Source organism: Erythrolamprus reginae, chromosome 2 (assembly GCF_031021105.1).
Source record: "Erythrolamprus reginae isolate rEryReg1 chromosome 2, rEryReg1.hap1, whole genome shotgun sequence".
NCBI lineage: Eukaryota > Metazoa > Chordata > Lepidosauria > Squamata > Dipsadidae > Erythrolamprus > Erythrolamprus reginae.
This window is the reverse complement of record NC_091951.1, coordinates 121,395,226-121,419,120: the sequence shown is the minus strand read 5'-3', so window position 1 is coordinate 121,419,120 and position 23,895 is coordinate 121,395,226. Positions and strand designations below refer to the sequence as shown.

General features: G+C 39.2%; 1 protein-coding gene across 3 annotated transcripts in view; it reads left to right on the top strand.

Moving 5' to 3' along the window:
- The first annotated feature begins 529 nt into the window (after positions 1-529).
- Positions 530-23,895, top strand: part of LARS1 (leucyl-tRNA synthetase 1) — a 61,914-nt gene continuing 38,548 nt past the window's right edge. Inside the window, exons 1-14 of one of the 3 annotated variants that reach the window (XM_070739367.1) lie at positions 641-721; positions 2,977-3,095; positions 5,081-5,168; positions 6,934-7,014; positions 7,542-7,604; positions 8,233-8,367; positions 8,821-8,982; positions 10,030-10,142; positions 15,405-15,468; positions 16,988-17,055; positions 18,098-18,323; positions 20,418-20,505; positions 21,784-21,860; positions 22,400-22,453. In XM_070739367.1, coding sequence (XP_070595468.1) covers positions 716-721; positions 2,977-3,095; positions 5,081-5,168; positions 6,934-7,014; positions 7,542-7,604; positions 8,233-8,367; positions 8,821-8,982; positions 10,030-10,142; positions 15,405-15,468; positions 16,988-17,055; positions 18,098-18,323; positions 20,418-20,505; positions 21,784-21,860; positions 22,400-22,453 — 1,344 coding nt within the window. In that variant the 5' untranslated portion in view covers positions 641-715. Of the gene's footprint in view, positions 722-1,193; positions 1,275-2,976; positions 3,096-5,080; positions 5,169-6,933; positions 7,015-7,541; positions 7,605-8,232; positions 8,368-8,820; positions 8,983-10,029; positions 10,143-15,404; positions 15,469-16,987; positions 17,056-18,097; positions 18,324-20,417; positions 20,506-21,783; positions 21,861-22,399; positions 22,454-23,895 lie in introns of those variants that run through there. The other 2 variants (XM_070739369.1, XM_070739368.1) reach the window with 2 other exon arrangements.

Below are 23,895 nucleotides of genomic sequence, written 5' to 3'. Positions count from 1 at the left end.
ACCGAAAAGCTTCTTGGATCACAACTCTTGCATACTTATCAAACTTTCAGAAACAAATATTGGATGCCTTTGTCAGTGAGCCTCACATAGGAGTAGAGTGCATTCAACTTGTTTTTCCTTGGGCATGCATTTTAGAATCAACTCCTAAATGATAGCGTTCATATAATCTAACCAACTTGAATGTCTTAATTATAATTAATTATATTTACTTTACGGATGGAAGGCATTGTTTTCAGTAGGAAGAAAAGTGTTTGAAAACAAAAGAATGCAAACAATCAGCATTTTTACAACATTTTCAATTTTGCAACAGCTTGTATACAAGTTATTTCACCTCTATTCCTCCCGCTTCCCTTATGACATCAAATACTGTTTACATAAACTTAATATTTGGATACTCCTATTGGTTAACGTCGATAGGTTTCATTTTCTCGGTGCAATATGGGAAACGTAGTATTCAATTCCAGGACCTCGCGGTTTGTTAAAAAAAAAAAATCCCACGCGACAAGCGCTCCAAATTAACGCTTGGTTTATAGCGAATTGTAGTTCAGCTGGCGGGTATCGTGCGTTGTGTTAGTTCTGCGCAAACTCAACATCCCAAAAGTCTTTGCGAAGGAACCGGATCCGTCTTTATGATAAATGCATTGTGGGAGAACCGGCGGCGTGGAGAAAGGGGGTGTCAACTGCAGGTGGAACTCTTTCAGACTCTCGAGGAGCGATGACGGTGAATATCGGGTGACAGCGTTTCTTGGATTGATTTTAGGGGGCGAGCTAGCAATTGGGACATGAGTATGGATAGGAGGAGGATCAACGATTAGCATATAAGGGCTTTTCCTGAGGATTGTCCGAAATCCCCGCAATATTTGCAAGACATCTGGTTGGGGAAGGTTGACCTAATGGATGGAGCATTCTCCTTCCCTCCTTGTATTTCAAGTCCCATATTCCTCCACGAACATGCTGACTGGGGATTAATGCCTTTATGACGCCTAGGTTATCTTTTGCTGGAAGCATATTAAAAACAAGGATAAAAGAATACATGGACGTTTCGTTTCAAATATTTCCTTACGATACCAGATTATTTGCCCTGTTATTATTTTGCTTGGGTTTCTGATTAATTAGATGACTTTCTGGTTAATATCTCATTTGCAGACTTTAACAACAAAAAAAGGTCTTTTGCACAAGTCTCTAGGAAACCTTGTCCAATTTACAATGGTATAGTCAAAGTGAGAACAAGAGTTCATTGTTTTTGGAGATTGTCTTCTGTGAAATTGTTAAAGGTATTAGATTTTCTGTTTTTTAAAAAGAAAAGTTCTGAGGACTCTTAGAGGATAGATTATGCTGTTGTTAGCACAAACTAGTAAGATGTATTGGTTTTACATATAATAAAAGTATTATAGTAAATTTCACCCAATCTTAGAGTGAGACTTTGATTGCTTTATCCTAAGTGTGATTACCTGGTTAATGAAAATAATAGTTTTTGAGATATATGTTTTTGATTGTTTTTGCTCCTGCTTGAGTTCATTTTGTTTACCTGCTGTGTGGGTTGGTTAGCTGTTTTGCTTTGATTGTAAGCTGCTGTTTAACCAAAAGGGAAAAGTAAATATGTTTTGATAAGTTTATAGTGCATTTTGGAGTTGTCAGGTAAATTTCCAATTGATGTGCTAATTGTAAGCGTAATAATTTTTTCACTTTGCCTTTTGGTTCAATACATAGCATTATGACCAGTGGAACTTGGGGCTTTTCTGCTTCATTAATTAAGAACAACTGCCAGATTCATATTCAGCTTGCATAACATCCCAGGCTGTTATGTATATTTACACACCTCCAATTGTCATACTGAAGGGAACAGGGTGTCAAATAAAATTAAGCAATTTTGTTTATTTATTGCATTTGTATGCCGCCCCTCTCCGAGGACTTGGGGCAAAACAGTATACAGTATATATATCTAAAACTCAAATTAATATAATTTGTCTCAAATTGTGAAACCCAATTTCCATTTTTGAAAGAACTTTCCTTTTAGGCTAATAAAAATTGTCCTCACTTAGTGAGCACTCCTTTAGAAACCATTCAAAGTTACAATGGTGTTAAAAAAACCCTTACAGTTGGTCCTCATTGTTGTGGCCATTACAGCAACCCTGCATTCATGTGATTACAATTTTGGTGCTTGGCAACTAGCATGTTTGTGACATGTGCAGCTGTCATTTGATCACTATTTGCAACCTCCACAGCTGATTTCCAACAAGCAGAATCAGTGGGAGAGCTGACAGGAAGTCCCAAGTCACAGTTATATGGCATTGCAATTACTGTAATGCTCTTGGGTGATTCATTTAATGACTGCAGCAGGAGCTGATGTCATCAGTGACATCATAATTGTCATATGCTGTGTAACTTTTATGTCTGTATGCTTAATAAGAGTTGCCCTGTCCAATTGTGGTTGGTAAGTGAGGACTAGCTGCATACCCTTAACACTGTAAATGCTATGAAACGTCTACCAAATAGAAAAATAAGTAACACAACTTACAATTGAGTAAATGTGAAAATATGATTAATTTTCATATTTTCACTTATTTAGATAATTGGAACTTTCATTATCCAATCAATGTGGAGGTATAAATCTTCTACTAATTTATAGTAGATTATTTTTAAAATGTGACAAGAACTAAAATGAATTACTGAACTAGCACAACTTGATCTTTTGCAGGCTTACATTTCTTAACAAAATAAGTATTATCTGAACTCAAATGAAAAGGAAGGCAGTAATTTTATTTTATTGATAATATTTATAAGTTCATAATGTTTTTGAAATTTTTGTAAGAGATAATATCTGGAGAATATTGTAGAGTTAATATCCAGGATATAATGTTTGTGTGCAAATTCAAAGCTCTGACACAATAACGTACAACATTATACTCTTTATACTAACATAAATTATAATATTTAAGGTAATCACACTAATTAGGGATTATTTGTTCTTTCAAGGAACGGAAAGGGACAGCTAAAGTTGACTTCTTGAAAAAGATAGAAGAGGAGATCCAAGAGAAATGGCACAATGAAAAAGCATTTGAAGTTAATGCAGAAAATGCGGCAAGTCATAAAAGGTGAGAATACTCATTTCATATGTGGCTGAGAATTTCAATATTTGAGTGTGTACATTTTAAATATAAAGCGATTTTTTTAAAAAAAATAGGCTATGTATTAACTTTAATTTGATAGTAAAAAATTAGTATTAAACAACATTTAAATTTAATTTTTTGAGTAGTAGCAACCTTATGGATAGTATAATGAGTGACATAGAATCTGTCTCTAACAAAATGTTTTTCAGATACAATATGGGAACTACTATAGAGGTTTTCCTTCCTAAAGAGTGAATGCAATATAACATTTACCTTTAAAGTGTCCTTTCAGAAAGCTGAAGTCCATGTGAGATGTAAGCCCAGTTTATGAGCTAGGAAATTTGAAAATAACTTTCCATATAGGACTAAAATATGTGTATCATTGGAAACATCAAATTCAGTGTTGACTAATTTCTGTCATTTTGCTTAATGAAAACTGAAATGCAGATAGTCCTGAAATTGCAACTATTCATTTAGTGACTGTTTGAGGTTCCAATAGAACTGAAAAAAGCGATATATAACCAGCGATGGGCTATTAGCTGGAACGCTAAATTGCATTGCCGCCACGGCTCGTAAGTGCTTGCGGGGCCAATGCAACTTTGCTTCTGCACCTGTGGCGGTAGCGAAATTGTGCATGGAGCCGCAAGTACGCCCATGTTTCTGCATGCGCGGAAGCAAGAAAAACCTTGCCGAAACACGGGCGCACCTGCAGCTTGGTGCACGTTTTTTCTATCTCCACAGGTGCAGAAACAAAATCGCGCTGGATAATTTTTTGTGACTTTTTGATCAGCAAAGTCAATGGGCAAGCCAGATTGACCTAATATCTCCATTACTAATTTACAGTGATTCACTTAATAACTGTAGCAAGAACAGAACAGAAGGAACAGAAATTTTGGGTACAATTGTATAAGTTTCAAATGTGCATCTACATTTCTGAAATCTCCAACTTGATTTATTATTTCGGACTTCTTTAAGAAGAAGAATTTAAAGAAATAGATGACAAATACATAACAACTTGTTAGAACGATAGCAAGGTTGGTAAATCAACAGAGATACACTTCCATAGATTTTTTTTTCTGAACAGCTGAATCAGCAATACACATACACAAGTATATAATATGACAGAGGATATAATTAATCTTTTTTTCATTATGTTGCCCATAAGAAGTTAAAAGCAGTGACATCTAAGAGATTTCTTGTGAATCAGGTCCAAATATAGCTGACGACATGGCCATATCCATGTAGTTTTCTTGATAATGGTATGGAAGTGATTTGCTACTGCCACTTCCTCAATTAATTTCTGGTTTGACCTACTGTTCTGGGATTTCTAGTAATTTTCAACCAGCTGAACAAAGCTAGGTAAGTGCTGCCATCTAGCTGAGCGCATTTTAAAGGACACACACATACTTAAAATTAATACATGAATTTTATACACACACACACCTAAATACATGAATATGTAACACATATGCTTGGAATTCTCTGTTATTGTGGAGGTTTGTATTTAAATTAAGAAGCTTAGGTTACTTATGGAGAATTTTTTTTACAATTCTCCTTCATTCTCAATATTCTTTCCTAACTTTTTGTGAAGTTTTTCAAAGGTATTCCTAATTATGAATTAGGAAATATTCTATTGGATGAATTTGTTGTTCAGACACTATGAAATACCCTCCACTGTATTTAATGATATGCAAACTTAATCAATTAAAACCCAGGTTTAGTAGCTTAAGTCTTTTTTAATAGGGTATCATTCAATTAATATTTCTATAACATTTTAATTTTTATACAAGGTCACTTCATTTGTTTCAAATGTGGCATTCAGAGTTCCTGTAAATTGAATATTATATTTTATACTATATTGCAGTGACAAATCATGAAATATTTATAGGACCATAATCTTATCTGTGTTTAAGCTGAATTTCTGAAAATCAATTGATTTTTTAAAAATTATGTTTTAAATCTTCATTTAGCAATGGGAAATATTTTGCTACTTTTCCTTATCCATACATGAATGGCCGGCTTCACTTAGGACACACATTTTCTTTATCGAAATGCGAGGTAAGAATTTTTATTAGTGTTTTTGTGCATCCCTTCCAAAGAAAATAGAAATAGAAAATAGAAATTTATAAGATCTGCTGTTTTTATAGTGATACATTTAATATTTATTTATTTGTGTAGTCATGTAGGTAACTCTGAGTGGCTCATCGCAGGTTAAAAAAAACATTAAAGAAAAATAGGTTAAAAGAAAAATTCAGACATATAAAAATAACTAAATGATGTTGAAATAATCTTATTCTCTTTGTTTTAATCCAGAAAGTTTTCATTTAGAGCAAGGGTTCTCAAACTCTTCAACTCATTGGCCATGGCATTGCATATTACCAGTGCATTTATTATATGTAATTACCTTTGTTATATTAGTAAATACAGTGAACCCTCGAGTTTCGCGTGTTCAAGTATCGCGAAAGGGCTATTTCGCGAGTTTTCAACCAGGAAGTAAACTCCACCATCTGCGCATGCGTGCCCTTCCACACATGCATAGATGGTGGAGTTTCCCCGCCGGGCAGAGGCTTCCCTGGGTCTTCCCCCTCTTGCCCCCGTAAGACCCCAGCGGCGGCGCGAGCAACGGCGTGGGCGGGCGGGCGGCACGCGCTTGGGGACATCCCAACTCCGCTCCCCAGCTGGGGAAAGCGCGCGCGTTTGGGGACTCCCTAGATCCGCTCCCCAGCTGGGGAGCGGATATAGGGAGTCCCCAAACGCGCGCGCTTTCCCCAGCAACGCGCGCGCGTTTGGGACTCCCTAGATCCGCTCCCCAGCTGGGGAGCGGATATAGGGAGTCCCCAAACGCGCGCGCTTTCCCCAGCAACGCGCGCGCTTTCCCCAGCAACGCGCGCGCGTTTGGGACTCCCTAGATCCGCTCCCCAGCTGGGGAGCGGATATAGGGAGTCCCCAAACGCGCGCGCTTTCCCCAGCAACGCGCGCGCGTTTGGGACTCCCTAGATCCGCTCCCCAGCTGGGGAGCGGATCTAGGGAGTCCCCAAACGCGCGCGCTTTCCCCAGCAACGCGCGCGCGGTGGGGACTCCCTAGATCCGCTCCCCAGCTGGGGAGCGGCTGGGGAAATCGCGCGCGTTGCTGGGGAAAGCGCGTGCGTTTGGGGACTCCCTAGATCCGCTCCCCAGCTGGGGAGCGGATCTAGGGAGTCCCCAAACGCGCGCGCACCCCAGGCGCGAGCAACGGGGTGGGCGGGCGAAGGGCGGGCGGCAGTGGAAGCAAAAACACCATCTGCGCACGCGCAGATGGTGTTTTTACTTCCGCACCGCTACTTCGCTAAAAATCGATCATCGCGTGGGGTCCTGGAACGGAACCCTCGCGATGATCGAGGGTTCACTGTACTACTTTAATAGTACTACAATCCTAACAATAACTTTTGTAATGACTTTAAGAATGCATTGTTCCATGTCTAAAACCTCTGTTGTAGAACAGAATTTATAATCTTAGAATCACAGGTTTACTCAAAGCCGTCCCATTGAATGCAGTGAAAATTATGTTGATTTGGCAGTTGTATCATAAATAGCCATGGGATTTCAACTGCTTTTAATTCCTATCTTTAAAAGACATTAAAATAAATTCCTTCCTTCCTTCCTTTCTTCGTTCCTTCCTTCTTTCCTTTCTTTTTCTGTATCTTGCTTGAATTTTCCCTAAGAGAAGTAAATTGCTGAGGCATTTTAATAAATAATTTCTAGTTTAACAATTTGTGTTTTATCTTCCCCTCTTTTTCCTATTGTCAGACATTAATGCTTGCTCTCATTGTCATGTGTCTTACAGTTTGCAGTTGGATATCAGAAACTGAAAGGAAAGAAATGCCTATTTCCTTTCGGACTTCATTGTACTGGCATGCCTATTAAGGTAAAATCACTTGATTCTATGGACAAAAATGCATTCTGTTTCTGAATCAAAAGAAATGCATTATTTTAAATCTATTTTACTTAAATGCAGCAGGTATGTCGTGTACACATTTGGTTTGTATACTAGAATTGTCCATCTTAGGAGACAGGTGATTCTGGTGTATTGTAATACATTACGATAGATTCAATTCACAAAAGGTGTTATGGAGCAAAGATTTGTTAAAACAATCATTTCTGTTTCCCGAATCACAAAGCTACAGTCGAAACTGCCATACCCTTTTTAGGATTAAATCTAAAGTATTTTTACAGTCCTAATAATCCTTGATCACGTGGATGATCTCAAAGTTGCTCACATTTATGGTAAAATTTGCTTTCTTTGGTATTAAAAGTTATATGACCAGCCCAGCTCTGAGCTTGTATGTTTTTTGCAGATATTTTATTGCCAAACTACGTAATTGCCATCTGTTGTAGAAGGAAATGGGGTTGCACAGTGCTTCTAGCAATGATGCTGTTATCTACTGTACTTAGGTAATGAAAAATCCAAATTCAGAGAGCAGCAAGGACTCCACAGTTCACAGTTCTCTTTTAATGGTAATTTTAAGTATATTCAGTGGATTTAGTCCCAGTCAGTGGGACTATGGGAACAATCTGTTTTTAAGGTTGAATTTGGCTTTTGAAAGACTTCTCAGTTATAAAAATCATTGGTAAAACATGGGTAGCAAAGAAAAAGCTTCCAGAAAGTTGAAGGAGTTACAGTCCAAGAAAAAAGATAAGATTAAAGAAAACATCTGCTCTTTCCATAGAAGAATGTTTTGAAGATTTTTCAAGTTCGAGTTACAGTCCAAGAAGAAGATAAGATTAAAGAAAACAACTGCTCTTCCCATAGAAGAATGTTTTGAAGATTTTTCAAAACAGCTTTTATGTTTGCACAGATGGAGATGGAAGTATCCTTTTACTCTCTTTGGAAAACATTTACTCTCTTTGGAAAACATTTTAAAGAATTTAGCAGGGTCAGAGAATGAATCACTCACCCATTGCGTGGATCAGAGTAAAACATGTACAGCATTATCAATTGTAACTGTTGCCACAGAGCAGCAATAAGAAGCTAATTTTAGAAATAATAGTAACCAGTAGAAACAGCTGGCTGACTATGTGACCAACCATAAGAATATATAAATGTATGCGGCACCATCCAGATCTCTGGAACATTTTCTCCTAGGCATGTGCTGATAAGCTGAAACGAGAAATGGAGCTGTATGGCTGTCCACCAGAATTTCCAGATGAAGAAGAGGAGGAGGAGGAAGAGGAGCTAAAGCAAGAAGTGATCATTAAGGATAAGGCTAAAGGCAAAAAGGTATTAAAAAGCAAGGCTGCAGTAGTTTTCCTTCCTTTATACTCAAGGGCTATATCTAACTGGGCATACCATCATTTATTGTTTCATTTTTTTCTGTATCTTCTTCTTTCTCTCCCTTTTCTCTATTCACGCCATCCAGTTCTATAGCATTCTTTCTCCCTTTCTCCCTTCCCAGTGATAAAATCCTGAGCTGCTTGCTTGCAGGAAGCTTTTGAAATTATTCATAAAGCTACTGGTAACCAGCTTTGATTTGCAGTATGAATAATTTATGGTTCCTTTAGAAGATTATTTACATTTTGCAATACAACTATAAATTTGTAGGAATTCTCATCTAATGTGAAATATTTAATGAACATTTCTGTCCTTCTATAACTTTAATGATTTTTTTAATGCACATAATGAAAATATTGCACTTAACCACGAGTTATATAAATTTTCCCCTGTTGTTTAAAGAGTAAAGCTGCTGCTAAGACTGGCTCTTCAAAATACCAGTGGGGCATCATGAAATCTTTAGGCCTCTCTGATGGAGAAATAATAAAATTTTCAGAGGCTGAACATTGGCTTGGCTACTTCCCACCTCTGGCTCTTCAAGATTTAAAACGCATGGGACTAAAGGTATTACATATTTCTTATGTTGTTGATCAAAAGTAGTTCATTTTTAATACTTTTCTAACTTTTTATTGATATGCAGGGCTTGGATTGCACATAGAAACATAGAAGACTGACAGGAGAAAAAGACCTCATGGTCCATCTAGTCTGCCCCATACCATTTCCTGTATTTTATCTTAGGATGGATATATGTTTATCCCAGGCATGTTTAAATTCAGTTACTGCGGATTTACCAACCACGTCTGCTGGAAGTTTGTTCCAAGCATCTACTACTCTTTCAGTAAAATAATATTTTCTCACGTTGCTTCTGATCTTTCCCCCACCTAACCTCAGATTGTGTCCTCTTGTTCTTGTGTTCACATTCCTATTAAAAAGACTTCCCTCCTGAACCTTATTTAACCCTTTGACATATTTAAATGTTCCGATCATGTCCCCCCTTTTCCTTCTGTCCTCCAGACTATACAGATTGAGTTCATTAAGTCTTTCCTGATAAGTTTTATGCTTAAGACCTTCCACCATTTTTTTAGCCCGTATTTGGACCCATTCAATTTTGACAATATCTTTTTGTAGGTGAGGTCTCCAGAACTGAACACAATATTCCAAATGTAGTCTCACCAGCGCTCTATACAGCGGGATCACAATCTCCCTCTTCCTGCTTGTTACACCTCTAGCTATGCAGCCAAGCATTCTACTTGTTTTTCCTACTGCCTGACCGCACTGTACTGCCTGACCGCACATAGGCTATGAGATGTATCTATTAGAAAACTGTCCAAATGCATTCACTTTTTGGGGGATGTTAGGTTTGAGATTTGATATTCTTCTTAAGGAAAAACAATCTGAAGGACTGAAATAGTATGTAAAGATTTCTTTTGCTAAAGATAGATAACCACACCACATTACATTCCAGTTTCAATATTTAGAATGTTTAAAAGCATTTTGCTTGGGAATAATGATTACTGTTTGTGAAATACAAAACTAAATGTCTCCCTTCTCCGTGGCGCTAATGTCTTTGGATTCCATCCTATGAATGACCTTTATTTCATGACTTTCTAGGTAGATTGGAGACGTTCCTTTATTACCACCGATGTCAACCCCTATTATGATGCTTTTGTAAGGTGGCAATTTCTAACTCTCAGAGAAAGAAAGAAAATCAAATTTGGAAAACGGTAAGAATGCTTTCTTGATATGTCCATTTATAAAACATTAAGGGGAAGGAGGGATCGCTGCTTAGTAGCGATCCCTTCTTCCGGCTCCTTGAGCTCAACCCAAGATACTGGTGACGAGTGTAATTCTGGCCCTGGGCTCAAGCTGCTGCTGCTCAATGCCAGGTCGGTGGTAAATAAAGCTCTCCTCATCCGGGATTTGATCCTGGATGAGGAGGCCGACCTGGCTTGTGTGACCGAAACCTGGCTGGGCCCAGAGGGAGGAGTTCCTGTCTCGGAAATCTGTCCAGCTGGGTTTCGAGTGTGGCATCAACCTCGACCCCAGGGAAGGGGAGGAGGAGTGGCTATTATAGCCAGGGAGAGTCTTTGCCTGCGTAGGCTCATTGCTCCAGAGGTTGCAGGTTGCGAGTCCCTTCGTGTCAACAGCCCTGCCTGTGCTGCTCGAGGAGGTGGCCGGGTTGGCGGTGGAGTTCCCCGGACTTATTGTCCTGGGGGACTTCAACTCGGCGGTTCCTCTGGACTGGCACAGGAGTTCATAGCCACCATGACAGCCATGGACCTGACTCAAGTAGTTCAGGGTCCGACTCACGAGGGTGGGCACGCACCCGATATGATATTCCTCTCTGAGCAATTGAGTAATGGTCTGAGACTAAGGGGCTTAGAAGTGTTGCCTTTGTCATGGTCAGACCATTTCCTACTGCGGCTTAACTTCCTGGCTCTAATCCTTCCCCGCAGGGAGGCGGAACCGATTAAGTTGTTCCGCCCCAGACGCCTGATGGATCCAGAAGGTTTTCAGAGGGCGCTTGGGGTCATTCCAGATACACTCGTTCACAGTCCGGCAGAGTTTCTTGCTGAGGCCTGGAACAGGGCTGCAGTAGGGGCTCTTGACTGGATTGCGCCGTTGCGACCTCTCCGCGGCACTAGACCCCGTAGAGCCCCATGGTACAACGAGGAGCTCTGGGAGTTGAAGCGCCAGAAGAGACGTCTGGAGAAGTGATGGAGGAAGAGTAAGTCTGAATCCGATCGAACACTTGTAAGAGCTCATATTAAGACTTACAAAGTGGCGCTCAAGGCGGCAAGATGCGCGTACCATGCCGCTTTGATTGCATCAGCGGAATCCCGCCCGGCCGCTCTGTTCAGGGTAACCCGCTCCCTTCTTAATCAGGGGGGAGTTGGGGAGCCCTTGCAGAGCAGCGCTGAGGATTTTAACACGTTTTTCGCTGATAAAATCGCTTGGATCCGGGCGGACCTCGACTCCAATTGTAAAACAGAGTCGACTGACAACGAGTCAGTCGAGGTGACTGGGGCTAAACGTCTTTGTCCACCTGTCTGGGCGGAGTTTGACTTGGTGTCACATGATGAAGTGGACAAGGCCATTGGAGCTGTGAGTTCCGCCACCTGTTTACTGGATCTGTGTCCCTTTTGGCTGGTTTCGGCCAGTCGGGAGGTGACACGGAGCTGGGTCCAGGAGATTGTCAACGCCTCCTTGGGGAGGGGGTCCTTCCTGGCCCTTTATAAGGAGGCACTTGTGCGCCCCCTCCTCAAGAAGCCTTCCCTGGACCCAGCCGTGCTTAATAACTACCGTCCAGTCTCCAACCTTCCCTTTATGGGGAAGGTTGTCGAGAAGATGGTGGCACTTCAACTCCAGCGGTCCTTGGAAGAAGCCGATTATCTTGGTCCTCAACAGTCTGGATTCAGGCCCGGCTACAGCACAGAAACTGCTTTGGTCGCGTTGATGCATGATCTCTGGCGGGCCCGGGACAGGGGCTTGTCCTCTGTCCTGGTGCTCCTTGACCTCTCAGCGGCTTTCAATACCATCGACCATGGTATCCTTCTGCGCCGGCTGGAGGGGTTGGGAGTGGGAGGCACTGTTCTCCAGTGGTTCTCCTCCTACCTGTCCGGTCGGTCGCAGTCGGTGTTAGTGGGGGGTCAGAGGTCGACCTCGAGGTCTCTCTCTTGTGGTGTGCCTCAGGGGTCGGTCCTCTCGCCCCTGCTATTTAATATCTACATGAAACCGCTGGGCGAGATCATCCAAGGACATGGGGTGAGGTATCATCAATACGCTGATGATACCCAGTTATAGATCTCCACCCCATGCTCAGTCAACGAAGCAGTGGAAGTGATGTGCCGGTGCCTGGAGGCTGTTGGGGCCTGGATGGGTGTCAACAAACTCAAACTTAATCCAGACAAGACGGAGTGGCTGTGGGTCTTGCCTCCCAAGGACAATTCGATCTGCCCATCCATTACCCTGGGGGGGGAATTATTGACCCCCTCAGAGAGGGTCCGCAACTTTGGCGTCCTCCTCGATCCACAGCTCACATTAGAGAAACATCTTTCAGCTGTGGCGAGGGGGGCGTTTGCCCAGGTTCGCCTGGTGCGCCAGTTGCTCACAGTCACTCATGCCCTCATCACCTCGAGGCTCGACTACTGTAATGCTCTCTACATGGGGCTACCTTTGAAAAGTGTTCGGAAACTTCAGATCGTGCAGAATGCAGCTGCGAGAGCAATTATGGGCTTCTCTAAGTATGCCCATATCACTCCAACACTCCGCAGTCTGCATTGGTTGCCGATCAGTTTCCGGTCACAATTCAAAGTGTTGGTTATGACCTATAAAGCCCTTCATGGCACCGGACCAGAATACCTCCGGGACCGCCTTCTGCCGCACGAATCCCAGCGACCGGTTCGGTCCCACAGAGTTGGCCTTCTCCGGGTCCCGTCGACTAAACAATGTCGTCTGGCGGGACCCAGGGGAAGAGCCTTCTCTGTGGCGGCTCCGACCCTCTAGAACCAGCTCCCCCCTGAGATTAGGATTGCCCTCACCCTCCTTGCCTTTCGCAAACTCCTTAAAATCCACCTCTGCCATCAGGCATGGGGGAACTGAAACATCTCCCCCTTGCCCATGTTGTTTTGGTATTAGATTGATTGTATGCGTGTTTCTTAATATTCTGGGGTTGTTTTTTATGAATTTTTAGCTTAAAATTGTAATTGGATTGGTGGGTATTGGATTTGTTATTATGTATTGTTTTTATCTTGTTGTGAGCCGCCCCGAGTTTTCGGAGAGGGGCGGCATATAAATCCAATAAATCTAATCTAATCTAAATCTAATTAAGCACAGATTCTTGTTATTTGGCCAACTGTAAGAATGGTGTGTATGCACATGAGTGTGATTTTCTTTTTATAATAACTTTTTAATGGGGTTTTTAACTGTTCGACTTCTTTTACTGTTTTGTATTTATTTTTATTGTACTTATATCGTTGTTGTAAGCCGCCCTGAGTCTTTCAGGCTTGGGCGGCATAGAAGTTGAATGAATGAATGAATGAACGAATGAATGAATAAATAAATATTTAGTTGCTTGAATTATGTACAGTACTAAAAATAATTTGCTTATGGGTTCTCTGAACCATCCATCCCATATTTATGATTTTGCTTGGTGACAGATTTTTTGGCATATTGCAGAACATTAACACCTGATATTCCCTAAATTTGAATTAAATCAAACAAAAAAAACCAAGCACAGTGATCAAAATAATGCAATTAAATTGGAAATACTTATGTCTCTCGATAATAGAATAGAATAGAATAGAATAGAATTCTTTATTGGCCAAGTGTGATTGGACACACTAGGAATTTGTCTTTGGTGCATATGCTCTCAGTGTACATAAAAGAAAATATACATTTGTCAAGAATCATGTGGTACAACACTTAATGATTGTCATAGCAGTCAAATAAGCAATCAGGAAACAATCAATATTAATAGAAATCTTAAGGATACAAGCAACAAGTTACAGTCATACAGTCATAAGTGGGAGGAGATGGATGATAGGAATGATGAAAAAAACTAGTAGTAATAGTAGTGCAGACTTAGTAAATAGTTTGACAGTGTTGAGGGGATTATTTGTTTAGCAGAGTGACGGTGTTCGCGGAAAAAACTGTTCTTGTGTCTAGTTGTCTTGGTGTGCAGTGCTCTGTAGCGATGTTTTGAGGCTAGGAGTTGAAACAGTTTATGTCTAGGATGCGGGGGGTCAGTAAATATTTTCACAGCCTTCTTTTTGACTCGTACAGTATACAGGTCCTCAATGAAAGGCAGGTTGGTAGCAATTATTTTTTCTGCAGTTCTGATTATCCTCTGAAGTCTGTGTCGGTCTTGCTGGGTTGCGGAACCAAACCGGACAGTTATAGAGGTGCAGATGATAGACTCAATGATTCCTCTGTAAAAATATATCGACAGCTCCTTGGGCAGTTTAAGCTTTCTGAGTTGGTGCAGAAAGAACATTCTTTGTTGTGCTTTTTCAATGACATTAATAAGTACATAGTTATAGAAGAGCAGTTATTAGTTGGTGAAAATGAAATGGATGGGAAAGGAAGGGGTGTTATTGAAAGAACCTTTTTGCATTGTTTTTATTATACTTTATTTTGATATTCCTTTTTATCTTTATTGTTTAATTTCTTTAGTTAAGCTTATTTAATTTAAAAAAATGAATATTTAAAGGTAAAATCTTTTTTAACATAAATATCAATTTTCTAATTGAATATAGTTCTGCTAAATGATGGACAGAATGTAGCTTAAATAATTTATTGCAAATGTCTAAGATTATACCTGCCAGTAAGTAGTCTATGATTGTGTACCATTCAAATTGAATTCTACCAGGTCCGCAGTTTTTCCTAATTTCATGGCTTAAGTTGTCCTAGAATTTATTGTAAATGATATCATTGGTTATGGCAGCTTTTTAAAATCCTACTTCAATATTTCTATCCAATTAATGATTTGTGGTTGAGTCACCGCTAGTTTCAATGGACACAGCTGAGTATGGTATATCAATAGATTTTGTCTCCTTATATAAATAATCTTTGTTAGCCTGAACTCCAAGTATAAAATGTTGCTTTATTTTCCTCTTTCATTCAGTGAGCCAATAACTTTCCAATTTTCTTTCTTGGTTTCTTATAGTTCTGATTAACACATTTCAAAGAATATTAAAATTGTTTTGAATGTGGTAATACCATTTTATATGTGGCTGCTAAAGATACTTGGTATAAGTGCCCAGTTCAGTAAAGCACTATTACTTATAGTGGATCCCTTTATGGTTTCTCTGGGGAAAATGTAATGAAAAGAATGATGCTCCTGCACAATTTTTCCTTGGAATTAGTCTACATAATGGGAAACTATCTGGCATGGGTGTTCAGTTGCACTAGCCAAATGCAAAATACTCCCTGTTCAATATCTGGTTTGTATGCACATTTTAACAATGACTTAATTTGCCTTGTAGGTATACCATTTATTCACCAAAAGATGGTCAACCCTGCATGGATCATGACAGACAAACAGGAGAGGTAATGAAGGGTTTTAAAAAATAGGACTAAGTTTTAATGAGTTGAGATTTTGGAGATTAAACCTAGAAGGCAGGAAGGAAGAGGAGGATCAGGGAAAATGGCCACCCTGCCATCTTTCACTACTGTTTCCTGATTCTTTCTGGGAAGCATTTTCTTTCTTTAAGGGTTAAGTTTGGACCCAATTTTATACTGGAATTGTATTCAGTCATCTAATTGACTGAAACACCTAAACAGAAAACTAAAGGAAATTAGACAGAACTTAGAAATTATTATCAATAGTAATAGTAGTAGTAGTAGATTAACCAATCTTAGTATCTTAAAAAAAAGCCAAGGTGTGTTCAACTTGGTTAGTATTTGCTAGACTCTCAAATACCAGGAGTCCCAAATTGAAAAAGTATTCCAGATTAAACCAGTGGTGGCTTCTTATATATCATTGCCAAGAAGATGATATATGACTATAAGGAGAATTGAGCTTGATTTAAGAACCCTTTTTATAGTATTGGGATGCAAATAGCAGAATTAGGAAATATCATTTTAAAAAAATTTGGTAAATTGGAACTGAGTCAATTTTCAGAGACAATAAAAACAGAAAGTCATCTAGGCACTCAAGCTTCTGGAAAAACTGCTTGGATGCTAGCTCTGGTTTTGTGTCATCTGTAGCTTGTTTATACTAGATTTGTGCTGCCATGTTGGTTGAGGCAGGCAGGATTCCCTTGAGTACCATTTGTTAGGGGTCAAGGGAAAGGGAGGGTTTTTGCCTTCTCTTTCTGCTCAAGATCCCCATGTACAATTGGTAGAATGCTGGATTCGATGGGCTTTGGCCTGATTCAGCATGGCTCTTCTTATGTTCTTATAATTTCTATAAAAACACCAATTTCTTGCGTTATTTTCTATTTGGGAGAGTGTGACATAATTCATTCCTTATTATTGATAGTCGAATTATGTAATGGTTAATGTTAAAGATGCCTTGAAATGTATATAGCAACTGTCTGCAACTTTTTTTTTGAAATTTTTTAATTGGTTTTCAAATATATTTTAAAACAGGCAAATAAATAACAACAAAAGACAGACACATTAAACAAAAACAACAACAAAAAATTATATCAGCAAACATCCAGCATTTCTGCATTGCTACATCAGATATTGCATTAAATCCTATAATAATATACATATTAATTACAGTATTGTATGATTGTATGTGATTGTATGAAATAATACGAATATTACTGTAACTGTCTGCAACTTTTTAAACCGGTCATGCGATTCTGGGAAAAGATTCAGATGATTTAAGGAGTTGCCGACAGGTATTATCTGAGTTATCTGAGTTACTTCCTCTTGTAGCTCCCATCCTAACTCTGAAACATACTTTTCTCTTCCAATCCAAAGTAATGTATTAATTTATTTACAAACATTATAAGGTCACCTATATAGAGTGTGGTCTAATGTATAAAGACTGGTTTGATTGTGTAGTTGTAATAGATTACAAATGAAACTGACACAATTGTTTATTGTATCTTAGGGTGTGGGACCACAAGAATACACACTAATCAAAATGAAGGTGATAGAGCCTTACCCTCTGAAATTAAGGTAGGCCTCAGCATAATTACCAATACTGATGTTAGTGGAAAAAAAGAAGAAAGCTAAAAGTTTATTAAAAACACGTATTAAGGGTTTTTAAGGTATGTTCAGATATGTGCGTCTTTTTTTTTTGTTGATGAAGCAGACTAAGATTAGAATAATTTATGTCATGTAGATTGATCAGTTAAGTAGAAATTTTCACATAGAGGACAGGATACCACTGGATATCAGTTACTGGGAGAGGAATAGATTTTGCCTTCCTGAATCTTATTTGTGGCATTCAACATTAGAAAAGTTGAAAAGAACTGAATAGCCTTAAGCCTTAAGGAATGCATCAGATGCATCAGGTTGTATTGACAACATGGAGCTAGATCAAGATAAATGCTTCGTTATTCTTGGATCTCTGCATGTGGCTTCCTTTAGAGAAGATGGTAATTTAGGTTATATGGAAAAATACACCAGATGGATTCCCCCCCACCTTGGGATTTTGAATTTATTGATATAAATCCTGATATAAATCCTCTACAAAATGAACAGTCATTTTTATAAGTCAGAGATGTGCTGTCTTATTTAAAAAAAAATTCCTTGTGCAAAGATTGGGGGAAAAAGAGGGGAGTCCCCATAGTGAACAGGCTTCATTGTCAACTTAGAAGGGACAGCTTATCAGTAAGATGTATGTCCCAAAGATACTGTTTCCATAGGCACCTATACTTTCTGGTTTTTCTTTGAAGACGTTTCATTTCTCATCCAAGAAGCTTTTTCAGCTTCAGAGCCGAAGAAGCTTCTTCCATGAGAAGCTAAATGTCTTCAAAGAAAAACCAGAAAGTCCAGTTGCTTCTTGAAAAAGCACCTTTGGGACAACCATGACCTGGATGACTGAGAATCTCCATAGACATTTAGTGATGCACTTTGGGATGAACACCCTAAGACAATGTTTCAAGGTATGTTGGCATAGATTGTAGAAAATGCTATTTAGCTTTTTGCTTTTTATCTTTTAAGTGTACTTTTGTTTAAAGATATTTTTCTAAACTGTTCTTTCTTTCTTTTACAGTGGCCTTAGAGGAAAAAATATCTTCTTGGTAGCTGCTACTTTGAGACCAGAAACCATGTTTGGGCAGACTAATTGTTGGGTTCGGCCTGATATGAAGTACATTGGGTTTGAGACTCAGAATGGGGATATTTTTATTTGCACACAGAGAGCAGCTAGGAATATGTCCTACCAAGGCTTCACAAAAACCAATGGGGTGGTACCTGTTGTGAAAGAGTTGATGGGAGAAGTGAGTATCTTGTGAACGTTACTTCTAAACAAGGATCTTCTAAGAAAAAATGAAGCCGATTCTGAGGACTTTAGATTTGCTTTGATATATACTGCTCAAAAAAAATAAAGGGAACACTCAAATAACACATCCTAGATCTGAATGAATGAATGAAATATTCTCATTGAATACTTTGTTCTGTACAAAGTTGAATGTGCACAACAGCATGTGAAATTGATTGTCAATCAGTGTTGTTTCCTAAGTGGACAGTTTGATTTCACAGAAGTTTGATTTACTTGCAGTTACATTGTGTATAACACTGTATATTGTGTTGTTTAAGTGTTCCCTTTATTTTTTTGAGCAGTGTACAATACAGGTAGTCCTTAACTTATGGCCACAATTGGGGCCAAAATTTTATGATTTTGTGATTAAATGAATCACAATTGTTAAGTTAACAATACAGTTGTTAAGAGAATCTGGCTTCCCTATTGACTTTATTAGTCAGAAGGTGGAAAAAGTGACCGCACATGACCCCAGAAGACTGGAGCCATCATAAATATCAAGTCAGTTGCCAAGTGTCCAAACTTTGATCACATGACCATGGGGATGCTGCAAAGGCTGTAAGTGTGAAAAACAGTCCTAAGTCACTTTTTTCAGTGCCATTGTAACGGCCACTAAAGAAATGATTGTAAGTCGAGGACTACCTGCATAGATTCTAATGCAGTGGCTCTCAACCTTTCTAATGCTGCGACCCCTTAATACAGTTCCTCATGTTGTGGTAACCTCCAACCATAAGTCTAGCACCAATTCTCTCAACAGAGCTTTAAGCTGATTGGCAGGAAGGTCAGGTCACCCCCACTGTAACCACCTGATTGGTTGGATTGGAAAAATATGTTCCAAGGCGCTAGAATAGAAGCTTTAGTTCCTAACACCATGGGAAATTTGTCTTTTCCCCTGGTCTTAGGCGACCCCTGTGAAACGGTTGTTTGATTCCCCCCCCCTCCCAAGGGGTACCGACACCCAGGTTGAGAACCACTGTTCTAATGTCTATGGAAAGTCTCAAACATCCAGGTCATGGTTGTTCCAAAAGTTCTTTTCCAAAAGGCAACTGAACTTCCTTGTTTTTTTTTCTTTGAAAACATTTTGCTTTTCAACCAAAACGCTTCTTTAGTTCTAACTCTATGCCTTTCATGGATAGTGCATCTACAGCTATTTCAGAATACTGAGCTTGAAATCAGCTCAAATGATCAGAACCAGTTGAACACTTCCTTGTAAAAAAAAAAAGAAAAAAGTTCAGCTCCTCTTGCTACCCCTGGAGGTCCCTTAGGTTTCTGTGGGTACTTGTCATGAAACTGTTTGACCAATCTATTTATCAACACATCTGAGCTCTTCACCCAAGTAGCTTCGGATAGTTGCACCAGGTATTGCAACCGGTTCCTACGCAGTTTAGAATCCAAGATTTTCTTTTGATTGATTGATATTTATTTAATCAAGCATGTATTACATAATATATATAAGTGTAAATATGATTATGAATATATGAAATGGATATGAATAAAAGGGAATATTAGGATAGGGATGGTAGGCATGCTGGAATCCTTATGACGCACGTTAAAGACCTCTTAGGAATGGGGTGAGGGCGACAGTCTAAGGTTAAAGTTTTAGGGGTTTGGGGAAGAAACCACAGAGTCAGGTAATGCATTCCAGGCATTGACCACTCTGTTATTGAAGTAGTACTTTCTGCAATCAAATTTGGAGCGGTTTATCTCATGTGTTTTCCCCTGCACCGTGTTGGGTTTTGGGGCTGCCTGATCTATTGGTCTGATCTGGGAGCCTACCGCTGGCTTTAACAAGCTGCTGTGAAAGATCAGATGCTCTTTCTCTAACAAGCAGAGTAATTTAAATTGTTCTGTAAGGGGTTGATCACTTTCACTATAGGAAAAGGCCCTATGAACTTTGGTTCTATTTTTTTGCAAGGGAGTTTGAACATAGCCACAATTTCAATTTAAAGTAGCATTCCCAATTTTGAAAGTTCCTCAGTGGTGAAATATTTTGCATACGTCAACCAGAGGCACATGCTTCCCTTATTTTAAACGTAATTCTCTTTCTCTGTAGGAGATTCTTGGTGCTGCACTTTCTGCTCCTCTGACATCCTATAAAGTCATCTATGCTCTTCCAATGTTGACTATTAAGGAAGATAAAGGTAAGTACTACGGCATTTTAGCACTCGTTTTTTACAGGAGAAAGATTTTTTTACCTTCCTATTGATTACTAGGCCCAGAAACCAATATCTGCACAAAATAAACTTCCAAAGTGTCTTATTTCTGCCTTTTCAAGCAAAATAGTCTTTTGTATGGATTCCTTAAGAGGAATGTTAGCTCTTATGTATATGTATCAAAACAAGAAGATGAAATAAACTACTGTGTTTTGTCTCCTTTAAAATATTGGGATTCTTTACAGACATGAAGGTACTCAAAGTGACTCCCATTTTCTTGTCCTTTTATTTTGACTTAAGCTTATCTACATATTCTCTTTTATAATATGATTTTTCTTGTGCTAGTAATGAAGAATTAGTCTTTTATCTATAATCTGGTGCCTATAATTGGTAGTAACTACCATTTGATTCATTATTTGACCATGTATTTTGGTTACTGCTAAAATATATTGGTTTTATATAACTATTACTTATGGGAAAAATGTGCATAAAGGGGTCTTTAGTAGTGATGGTGTACTTATGGCAATCATGCCACAGGTGGCACAGGGAACCATATCTGAGGGCAGGTGAGGCATTGCCCTATGTCAGTTCTAGTGTGCTAGATTTTCAACCTTTTTTCACTCTCCCCAGGCTTTAGGAGGTGTTCCTGAAGCCTGGGGATGGCAAAAAATAGCCTAACAGGTCAACTAGAAGTTCAGAAACAAACGTCCGGTTGGCCCATTGGGCCATTTTTTGCTGTCCTCAGGCTTCAAGAGGCTTACCTGAACTCTGGGGAGAAAAACACCCCAAAGGGCCTACTGTAAGTCTGGAGGCTTCATGAGGAATGTGTGTATGCATTGGGGGTGGGTGGGTGGGGGTTGTGCGCATGTGCAGGGGAGATAATTGCATTATGGGTGTGGGCATGCAGGCACGTTATTGTGTACACGGACACCCTTTTGGCACTCAAGGCAAAAAAGGTTTGTCATCACTGGTCCACAGGATTTCACATTCAGTCCTATTAATACAGTCATGGGGATAGTCTTCATCGCTGTAATGATGGATAAACATTCACTGGGGAGTCTCAATGGCCATTTTTTCAGGGCTCTAAATTTAGGATAAAGTTCCTTTACATTGTCAGATTTATCCTGACTATGAAGATTAAGGAGAATCTTCATAACCAAAAGGCAAAGCTAAAATATACAACTTCGCCCCTTGTTGAGTTTACATTTAGTTTAAATTCTGTCCTAGCAATGTGTTGATCTGTGCTTTTTCACACTTCCTTGTAAGGTACTGGAGTGGTTACAAGTGTACCATCTGATGCTCCAGATGACATCGCAGCCTTAAAAGATTTAAAGAAGAAACCGGTGAGAATCTTAAGAATCGCGGATAACCTCTGAATGTATTGGCACCTGGTACTGTTGGCATACCTTTATATTGCAGTATTTCAGGCAGAGTCTACTCACAGCCTGATGGGGCTCAAGGTTGACTCAACCTTTCATCCTTCCAAGGTCGATAAAATGAGGACCTAGGCTGTTGAGGGCAACAAGCTGACATTTGTAAACAAATTGGAGTTGACCACAAAATATAGAGAGGTGGAATAAAGCTCTGCTAATAATATTAAAAAGAATTGGAAATTTCTTCATTCTTGTTTAGAAAAATCACTTTGTAGAAGAGCTGGGAAATACCCTTTTAATATGGTTTTCGCCCTTTATATAAGTACAGTACTTGTATTAAAGATATGTTTCCCAATTGATCTGAGCATTTTATAAATTGGTGAAAGAGATTTTTTTTGTACAGGTGGCTGGTGTTAACGAGTCAGCTTGTGCAGAAGGAACAAACATCTCTTCAAGTTCAGGCTTTGCGGATCTGATCTCTGTTATTTTGTTTCTGATTTTCTTCATAGGCTTTTCGAGGGAAGTACGGCATCAAGGATGAAATGGTCTTGCCTTTTGAACCTGTAAGTGCAGAAGGAAATTATTGCTATAGGCGTTTTTGCTAAATGCTAGTATTTATAAGTCTGCTAAGTATTGGTGAAACAAGGCAGACAGTATCTTCCAGTTAATGTAATAGACTGATGTGACATCTATTTGCTGTTTTCTTAACACATTTCAGATGCTAAATCTTGCATTTAAGTTGGCATTTTTGGAGGGGCTCATTATCAAAACAAAAGAAATATTTTTATATCTGGAAGAGATGGGAGGAAATGCCATTTAATCCCCAGCTTGTATTCAGTTAAATCAGGGTTGACAAACAGCGCTTGCTTTTGTACATTCTTGAAAACAATTCCTGAAGTCTGAGAAACAAGATTCCTGAGAAACTGATTGTCTTGAATGTAGCCCTAATGCTTTTATTTATTTTGGAAATGCTTCTTGTTAACTTGGCATGTGCTTTACTTAATGCACCAGATTATTGTAAGCATTGAGCACACTGATTATTGGGTGGAAAATTCCCATGAGTATAGCTTTGTAGTAGCACAAAAATAACTGCAAAGGGCTTAGCAGTTCATAAGGTTTTTGCACTATTGAAATGCTGGGCTGCTTTTCCAATTAAATGAGCAAAGGCAAAAGAGATTTGACAATTGTTGTAGATCCTGACAGCCTGATCTCACCCATAGGCAAAGGAATCTTCAACACAGCCCCATTCATTATTTTAAAGAGAAATGTTCCATTGCACGTCTTAGGAACCCTCTCTTTGCTTTATTTATTTCCGAGGCTGGGTTTGTACAATATCCCAGATACTTTAGTCAGAGTATAATTTAATCGGTGTTCTGAGTAGAGGAAGTTGAGCTAATTTAGAAATCTGTACTTACCCATCATTCGCTTAACTATAGTTAGCTCCCTCTGGGAACTCAGTTTTGTAGACACAAGCCGAATGGTAGTACATTCAGTGTAGGATAGAAAATGAAAAGAAATAAAAATAAATTCATTTGCTAATTAAACATGCACCTTTCTCTTTTTGTTTGCCAAAAAGCTCAGGATAGCCAGATTGTAAAACAGGTATAAAAATGCAACTGAAATTATAAATAATATCTCAGTTAAGACCATAGCTAAGGAGGTAATCTGTCACACTTTGAGATATCAGTGAAGTAAAGTAACAGTAGCTACTCAGTTAACTTCTAATTCAGCAGGCAAACCAACTCAGAGGTGAAATGTCTGCTCCAATAAAAACATCTTTGTTTGATGGCAGACTGACAACAGATAGGACCCTAGACTCTTCTCACTCTTGCAAAGAAACTCTTTATATCCTCAAGTTGCGCAAATTGAAACTATCCATTAGAAGGGGACAGGCAGAGGCTACTGTTGCCGTCATTGCTTTGGATCCATTATAGCAAGCAAGTTAGTAGAGCATGAGATATTTAAGCTACCAAGTGCTGTGTAAAGTGGTCACAAAATACTATTT